This window comes from Sus scrofa, chromosome 14 (assembly GCF_054392235.1).
Source record: "Sus scrofa isolate SSC_HxYL_T2T_F1_AM1 chromosome 14, Sscrofa_HxYL_maternal_Yorkshire_Landrace_v2.0, whole genome shotgun sequence".
Lineage (NCBI taxonomy): Eukaryota > Metazoa > Chordata > Mammalia > Artiodactyla > Suidae > Sus > Sus scrofa.
In genome coordinates this window covers 41745817-41755146 of record NC_139396.1, presented here as the reverse complement: position 1 = coordinate 41755146, position 9330 = coordinate 41745817, and the positions used below count along the sequence as shown (strand labels likewise).

Here is a 9330-nt window from a genome sequence, read left to right as displayed (position 1 = left end):
AATCTTATTAACAAATGAGGTTTGTGGCCTGCAGAGGTAAAAGGTTTAACCACCAAAGTGACCACTGTTGACACTGCCTGGGTGAGGTACAGGTGAAGAATTTTTACAGAGTAGAAATCAAGTCAAATGTATCCATGTTAAAAAAAAAAAGAAAGAAAGAAAATGAAAGGAAAAAATTAAGAATTGACACAATGGACGCATAAAGTTTGAACATCAAATTTTAATCTTGAAACTTTTCTCCAGTCTTCAAATTATTAACATGATGAGGAATGATAAGTTGTAATTTTATCATTACCTTATCGTGGTGTAACAAGCCCTTGTTACAAAATTTCCATCTACTGTGTTCAAAAAAAAAAAAAAAAAATCCAGGAGAAAACCCATACATTATATTATCTAGGTGATCTATTAACAGATGAAATTTTAACCAACTTCATACCAGGAAACTATTGACAGAGGTACTTCAATCACATAGCTTAAAATATGGAGAAAAGACAGGTAAAAAATGATCTTATCCTGTAGTAGTCTTTTTACTCTTTAAAATTTTTATAAAATACACTAATTTCCCAAAATAAAGAATATCATGACACATTGGTGTCAACTTACGCAGATGAAAGCCGATGTCAGCTTTTTCTCTAACTAAAGTTCATTTCACCAAAACTTTATATATTACATGAATATCCCAGTAAAGTATCTTTTAAAAATTCAATACACAGAAACATAATGTACAGTGTTTTATATATATAAAAAAAAAGGTTAATTTAGGAATGATTTCATTTCAACCACATAACATCTTTTTAAGACCATGAAACCGCTCGCTCCTGCAAGAAAGCTCTTCAGGTCCCATTTCTATTTCCCAGTTGTAATTCTTAGAAGAAATGAAAAGGAGTTTTTGTTTCTGCTTTTTCATGAGAAAACTGTGGCAGTGATCTCGGTCACCATGGGGAGGGCGCCCTGACCCAGGCTGCGGGGCACTGAGGGAAGGGATGGAGGAGGTGGCCTGGACAGCGCCCAGGCAGAGGAGGGGCTGCCTGTTCCCGCCACTTTGGGGCCTCTGTGGGTCTAGCAAGGTTGGTGGGATGTGGGAAGAGCCACGTGGACACCTCTCGGGGTCCCCCCAGCCTCTGCCCCCACCGCATGACCACACACGCGGGTGGCGCCCAGCACGCGGTCACCCAGGGTGACCCTCAGAGCCGTCTCATGCTGGGGACAACCTCCATCCACCCACTTCCAAGCTGTGAGTTGAGCGGCTTCTGTTTTAAACTAAATCTACTTCTGAACACGGTGTGTTCAGGGCTGTGCTTTATGCTCCCTCGTCCTCGGCAGCCAGAAGCCCTCGGGGTTGAGGGATGAGGTCTTGGGGTGAATCCCGACCCCACCAGCGAGATGCCCCGCATCCAGCATCAGGAAGGACCTCCCTCCTGGCGGGTGACCTCACGGCCTCTCCTAGGCTACCATTTCATAAATTAATAATTTCTTTAAATCACAACCCAAAGAGTTGATCTAGTACAAGAAAAATTCAAGTTTAAGAAAGCAAATAAATTAGTGATGCCGTGTAAACAACCGTCCACTTCAGCTGATATTTCAGAAGGGGGTTCCTCTGTGGAGTGACTCAGGATGAGGCGGGCGCTCCTCTCCCAGCCAAGTGCGGGGCTGAGGGACGTCCCTGCCTCTGGCGCCTCCTCAGATGTTCTCCACGAAGCTCCCGGGGAAGAGCCCCGTCTTCCCGTTCCGCTGCAGCGTGCCCTTGAACCAGCCGTCCCCCCGCTTCTTGTGCACAAACACGATATCCCCTTCCTTGAGCTCAAGTTCTGCCTCACTCTGGGGAGGGTAGGAAACGACCACACGATGCCTGTTGGGGGGAGAGGGAGGGGGAGGGATGGAGGGAGGAGGGATGGAGGTAGAGAGGGAGAGAGAGGGGGCTTAGTCATAGCCTCTCAGAGGTCAGGCAAAGACAGAGCACACACTTAAGAGGCCAACAGAACAGGACAGAGCACGTGATTGCTACACTGTTGGTAAAACAATTTAAAAGGCCACCCTACCATTGAGTAGACACGTGGTACATGTGGAGTCTGGCTGCGCATAATGGCCACCACTGAAGACCCAGCCTGGGTATGAGGGGTCCTGACAGGCAGAGCCCCTCCTGTGCCCTCCCCGTGGCTGACCTCAGCCAGATGGACAGCAGGCCTGGCTCCACTTCCCAGGACAGGGACTGCCTGTCTCCTTCCTTCTCCCAGAGGAAGGAGAGTTTATCTGATCGGGGTTGGGAGGGGCACTGAGGGGGTCCAGTCCTCCAACGACTGCCTCCAGGCTGAGTGGACCCTGCCCGGCCCCTGCGTCCACATCACGAGCAGAGCGTGCCCAGGGTGCCAGGGTCCTGGGCGGCGGCAGACCAGCCTTCTGTTAATGAGTATGACACCCAAAGCCCATCTTCCTGCTCCGGGCTGAAGTACTCTGGCTTTAGGTCAGATGTGTACCTGTAAGCTTTTATTAGCACAAATTTTCCATGTCCAATTTTTCTGATCTCTCTCACATTTTCTGCAGTCCATACATTTGTGTTTCTAATCTCTCCTGGTTTGGCCGAAATTGAACCCCTGTGGCTCTGGGAGGCCGTCTGCCCATCACTCTGGTCTGGGTGGGTAACCATTTACCGCCTTCTGCCAGTCGCACCAGGAATCTAATATCCAATTAAACATTTCACTGGCAAAGCTGTACTGGCTTGATATGTAGCCTGCTTGAAGTCTGAGTAAATTATGCTCATCGCTTCACCCAGGGGGTTCACTGTCACAGACCCAAATTAATCACACCGTTTAAGCCCGACTGCCTTTCTATAAATCTATCTCTATCTAATGTGTCTGTTTCCAAGTGTTCTGGCTTAATCCCCAATCAAAGATCATTCATTCTTTTCCCAGTTTAGGAGTTGGGCTTATAGATATGTACTTAACAGCATCCTTCCGAAACTTAAACTTAGACACCGAGATGACCTGCCACCTCTCCTTAAGCCCTTGATCTGCATTTTTTTTTAAGGCAGGAATAAAACTGTCCCATGGACTTTCTTTTATTTGCTACCCCTTCCAAAATATTTAATTTCTACTTTCTCTTCATAAATTTCTAATGATATTTTCTCAATCCCTCCAAAAAACAGCCTAAAATATTTGTCCTATTACTTCTGCTGTCGTCAATTACACTCTGCCTCCGGGATGGACCATCACTTCTTGCTTGTCTTCCTCCGTCTCTCTAATAAACACAGAAGGATGCCTTTGTTCCTGGGAGAATTGTCTCAGCTGCCACCAAGACCTGTCACCACACCCCAGGCTCCTCCTGCCTCATTGTGTGACTCTTCTGTCTTTATGTCCCGAGAACATCGTCACAGCCCTGACTGGCCCTCGTCACATTCTCTCCCTTTTGATTTATGGCACAGGTCATGGTTGGAAAGGAGATTTTTCCACTTGTTCTCATTCCAACTGGGAGATGAATCCTACCTCATACTGTATCAATGCTAGACACTGAAAATCACATCTGTGAAATTCTACCAGGAAAAAATTGTACCAGAAAACCCTAGGCTTCTGCACTGGGCGAGCACAGGAGCTGTGATGTTTCGCTGTGAGTCAGGGACAAAGGTTCTGAAAGGCTTCCTGAATGATACTGGTGTGAAAGTTAATGTTCCCTTCATTTTTAGCACGAAGTACTTTTCATTATGTCGACATTTTTGAAATATTAAAACAGGTAATCCCTAAATGATATCCTTGGGTGCTTTTGCGTAACCAAAAGATTTCCTTCCCAGTGGCTAACAGGACAATATGACATTTTCCCACACATTTGTCCTGTTGTTTTTACAGACAGGCAGACTTAAGGATCCAAGCTTGATACATACTATTGCCAGCATTGTATGAAAAGCCGGTCAGTCTGCCTATTATATTCAATATTCCATTGAACAGATGGATAATAAAAACATAAACGCAGGGCAGAAATTCTCTCCAAAGGCCCCTTTCCCACTTGTAAAAATGGAAATGGTTCTAAGAAACGGCTGCCAGAGGACCCCAGTGCCCAGCTGTCCTGTCATTAAACCCTGCTGCTCCCTGAACCCTGTCGCCTGTCTACACCACGTTCCCTCTTTCAATGCTCTTGGCAATAGGCCCTCTGGTAAGAGGAAGGGGCTGGATGCAGAAGCCACAGAACCTGGGGACGCCTGGCATTTGAGAAGGTGCATGTGCTGGGGAGGGGGACAGCATCACAGCCAGTCCCTGGCAGGGCGGGGGGCGGGGCGGGGGCATCTGGCAAAGTGATCCATCAGTCAGAATAGTTACACCAACACCGCAAACGACAGAGAAGAGGGGGAGGCTCAGGGCACTGAGGGGAAACCACCGCACATCAGGGCCTGGGGGCAGGCGGACGCCTTTGTGACCAAAAGAACATAAGTTGCTGGACTGGTTCCATGAACAGATGTGCCATCATCTCTGGAAAGCAGAGAAACGCGGCAGGAAAAAGTGCTGCAACTCTCGGAATAAACTATTGTGCGAACTGGAGGCAAAATGTGAAAGCCTGACTTAGAGCGGACTACATGAGGGGGGAGACAAAGTGATTTTTAAATTTTAATTTAACTTTTTTCTTTCTAGAGTCACACCTGTGGCATATGGAAGTTCCCAGGCTAGGGGTCGAATCGGACCTATACCTGCAGGCCTACACCACAGCCACAGTAATGCAGGATCCAAGCCACATCTGTGACCTACACCACAGCTCATGGTGGATCCTTAACCCACTGAGTGAGGGCGGGGATCAAACCCACATCCTCACAGATACTAGTTGGGTTCATAACTGCTGAGCCACAGTGGAAACTCCAGGACAGAGTGGTTTTATTTGTGTGGCAGAAACACTTTTAGGGTAATGTTTCTTTTCAAAACTGGTTTTATAATGGTCAGAACTAGAGAAAATGATTTCACTTCACTGTAAAAATGCATAGTAAATCATGTACTGTGTACTTAAGGCACACAGATGGCTTGATTCATTCTTTTCCAGGTTATGTTTTGGTAAAAAAGTTTGCCCTCCAAATTGTATGAATGAAGGCCTCAGATTTTCATGGGTACAAATGTCTGTCTGAAAATCAGAGTTAAGGTGAATCTAAGTCATTTAAAAGTATAACACTTTATAATAAGATCTCAAGTCAGTAACATGGAAAATGCTGCCCCAAAGGTAAGACTTCCACAAATCAGAAATTTTCTTTACTTATGAACTGCAAGTACAGGGGCTATAAGGCTTACAGGAACAGATGGCACCCTTTAAAATATATGTTTATATATTCACGTATTATGGAAAATAGTTCACTATTTTTGGTGTATGTCATGGTGTCTTCCTAGGCAATGAACAGTCCTTTGTTTTTAATTCCTATAATCTTAGCAGGTTTTCGTCTTATTAAGTGGATTAACACACTCCTAGAGCCCCTGAAGCTGCATCAAACAGGACACGCCGTCCAGACTCCGTCCCAACAAGGCTCAGGACATGTAACGGAACCGAGTCACTGGGTCAGGATGGCAGTCGCTGGGAGGACCCAGCCTTAGTCCTTTGGCTCAGGAGGAGTCAAAGGGGATTCTGTGTGGGCAGGATTCTCCAGGGGCTTTACAAGTAGAGTTATTGGTGTAAACCTTTGATCAAAGAGGCAAAAGATGACACAGGGGCGGATTGCTGGTGATGGATTAAGAGCAAGGAGGAGGTGGCCGGGGCTTCAGTGACATCCCACAAAGGGGACAGAGCCAGAGCTGGCTCCAGCGAGAATCCAGTGAAGGAGATGTGGGACTCCTGAGATGGTGCAGCCATGCAGCCCACGCAGGATGGCACTCCTGGTTCCCCAACCCCGACACTGACTCACCTCTCGCAGACCACAGGCCGGGCCTCACTGGCTCCCGGGCCCAGGGAGGAGCAAGGCTGCCGGGGCGGGGGAGCCACTGGGGCGGCCGAGTCCAGGGAGCAGGTCCTGCGCTGTGGGCCAGGCTCGGGGGCCGGGCTGTCTGCATCACAGGGCCCGGGGCAGGCGCAGGGGGTGGCTGGGGCCCCCGGGGGCAGCTCGGCCCCCAGCTCCACATCCAACGTGGGTGAGGCTGGGGGGGACCCCCGAGGCTTGCGTTTGGTGGAGGCTCCCGACAGCAACTTTAACAGCCCCTTTTTCTCTTTCTAGAAAAGAAAAGCGCATTAGTTGGAGACATGGTTCTGTCAGGACGGTTTCAAGCTTTGATTTGGTCTTTTCAAATCTTTTCCAAGGATGTCTGGGGGTGTCGGCTCTGAGGGTTGGTGTGCACAGCCCCCACCCTCCTTCTCCCTGCTCCGGCCTTTTGTTTTCCCTGGTTCTGGACATTCCACTGTTCATCACTATCTTCCATGGAGGTGGAATGAGCAGCAAAAAAGATCTAACACAAAAATCTCACCAATTCACTTCTCAGGCTCAGTGAAGGCAAAGTAATACTTCAGGACAAAACAGAAATTTCGGGTTATGGAGTTACTTTCCAAAATTCTGCCCACCCTAGCTCTAACTCTTGTGTGCTGAATTAAACAAGGTAAACCTGCCTGCGTCTTACTCCACAGCCTCAGACCTGGCTTGTCTTTTATCACCGGCGATAACCTGATCAGGGATAAGGGTTAAACCACTCTGTCACCACCTTGATGAAATTCAACAAGCCAATAATAACAGAAGTCAAACCATTTCAATGGTGCAAGTACTTCCTTGATTAAAAAGCCAAAAGCAACTCCACAAATTTGGGGGGAAAAAGCTTCAGTATAACTAAAAAAAAAAACCAATTTATGCCTCTTTTTGCAAGCAAGTGTACAAATAAGAATTTTCCCCAGCAACCTCACTCCACAGAGGCCACCGTGTGGGTCTTGGTCTCTTCTGATGCTTCCGGTCTCTGCTCTGCCAGCAAGACCAGATCTAGGTGTCTCTCTACCTCCACGATGCCTAGATCCCAGGCACTGATGTTCTGATGCCCAAGCACAGGTGACAATCACCATTTTACACTGCTTCACTAAAATGCCAACTATATCCTAAAGTCCTCTGAATGCAAAACGTGGCTTGAAAATAAAACACTTCAGGGAAATCATTCTTTAGAACACGCTCCGGGTAAGTTGGGATGATTAAGGTCCACTAATGGGGAAGCAGAATTATGAGGGGCTGCAAGGAGATAAAACACTGAGGAATCTGTACTGAATATTGAGTTAGTTCAGACTCAGTAAAAATCTCTTGGGGAATCCGTAACAGCACATTTACATTCGAGACAGACTGGCAGGAAGAGGAAGGAACAAAAGTAACCATTTATCAGATGAACAAGCACCTCAGGGGTCTGTACCATGGGCCCCTTTCCCTCACGCTGCCCTGGACACCTGCTGACCCCCAGGGCAGGGATGGGGTGGGGCTGTGCCCTCTGTTTCTCTAACACTGCCCTGGGTACCTGTTGACCCACCAGGCAGGGGTAGAAGGGCAGGGGTGGGCCGGGGCTGTGCTGAACCCTTCCCATTCGTCTCGGTTGAGGCTGTGATGAGCAGAGCTGGTCCATTATCCCCACCCCCGATCCATCCTGGTGAAGGCTCTCCTGGATCCCTGGCCAAGGTCTGGTCTCCACTCCCTTACTGGCTTATGCTTCACTCATTGGGTTTCCATGGGGCTACCATGTGATGGCAGTGAATGACCCCACGCACCTGGCCTGGTGTCCCAGCCCACATATCCCAGGGCAGCCGTGCCTAGAGTAGGGTGGCACCAGGGTGCCTCAGTCTGGGTGCTCAGGAAAACAGAGTTAGCTGGATGCCGCTCAGAAAGAGTCTCTAAAGTGAGGAAGAAGGATGACTTGGTTCCTCTACAAGGTCCCACACAGGACACGCAGTGACTCCTAGGGCACGTGTTCCCACCTGCGCCAAGCCAGCTCCCGGAAACAGGCCACGGGCTCAGTGCAGGGGGCGAGATGGGGATAGAGCATCCACCTGGGGCAGGGGGTGCTGCCAGGGCCAGGGGCTGGGCTGTGAGTACCACCCCTGGCTTTTCCATGAGAGCAGGACACTGAGCCCTTGAGAGATACAGCTTTGCAAACTCAGACACCTGTCCTCAAGTACACCTTTGTTTCCTCAAAATCCAGCAACAGAAACAAAATAAAGACTACACTTCAACAAGCAATGTTTTAAATGTAATGTTAGCATGCATGAAAAAGGGCCTATTTTTTAATAGAAACTTTATTGACTCTTCTCTGTGGTTTTACAACAAATTGTTCCGAGATGAAATAATGTTTTTCCAGTCATTATTTTCTCTTCAGAAGACTTCATCATTTAAAACCATATCTCATCAACCAAGAGAACTATCTGGATCAGGAAATGATCACCAGATAACCAGAAAGAGTAATTTCTATGTATAATGTCTGAGCCTAAGTTAATAACTTTGTATTAAGTCTATAACAAGAGGCTGAGAACACACAGCAGCACCAAGTCAGAGCTCCTTCCAGGCAGAAATGTGCTTCATTTGAACAGCTCTCCATTATCTGTACCCCACCTTGCCCTCAGGTGCACAGGGATCGGAGTGAGAGACAGTCTTCAAGAGTCTCCGTCCTCCGATCCCAATGATCGGAGTCACTGCTCGTGGCTGAGGCATCTCAGAAACGCAATCCACACCATCGACCACTGATAATCACGCGTTCTCTTAACAAGTGCTCACTGAGCACCAGATATAAACCCTGCAACAGTGAGCCTGCACCAAGACATATACACCCTCCTGGCAGAGATGTGGTTGAACCGAAAACCCTCAACAGGAGCTCTGCTTAAGAAACGAAGGACAGGAGTTCTCGTCGTGCCTCAGTGGTTAATGAATCCGACTAGGAACCGTGAGGTTGTGGGTTTGATCCCTGGCTTTGCTCAGTGGGTTAAGGATCCAGCGTTGCTGTGAGCTATGGTGTAGGTTGCAGACGCGGCTTGGATCCTGCGTTGCTGTGGCTCTGGCATAGGTCGGCGGCTACAGCTCCGATTTGACCCCTAGCCTGGGAACCTCCATATGCCACCGCAGGAGCGGCCTTAGAAAAGGCAAAAAAAAGAAAAAAAAAAAAAAAAAAAAGAAAGAAACCAAGGACAGGGGCAGGGGCAGGGCGCCAGCACCTGGGGAGCGACCAAGCCACAGGGGGAGTGGTGAGGGTCTGGGGCGGGGGTGAGGTGTTGGGCGTGAGCGTGGAGGGAAGCCATCTCCCAGGAAGATTCCAGCACAGCACAGACAGCCTGGGGAGCAGCCCTTCGGCCGGTGGGCTTGGAGACTTGGGAACAAAGGACCGCGTGGGGAAGGTTGGGCCAGCACCTGTAGGACCAGGAAGGGGCAGCGGC

General features: G+C 48.6%; 1 protein-coding gene across 2 annotated transcripts in view; it reads right to left on the bottom strand.

Moving 5' to 3' along the window:
* Positions 1-202: 202 nt before the first annotated feature.
* The window catches only part of SH3RF1 (SH3 domain containing ring finger 1), a 138891-nt gene continuing 129763 nt past the window's right edge, over positions 203-9330 (bottom strand). For both annotated transcript variants that reach the window (XM_021072854.2, XM_021072855.2), the window contains exons 11-12: positions 5861-6162; positions 203-1849 (exon numbers count right to left, since the gene is read on the bottom strand). In XM_021072854.2, the coding sequence (XP_020928513.1) occupies positions 1681-1849; positions 5861-6162 (471 nt within the window). In that variant the 3' untranslated portion in view covers positions 203-1680. The remainder of the gene's footprint in view (positions 1850-5860; positions 6163-9330) is intronic.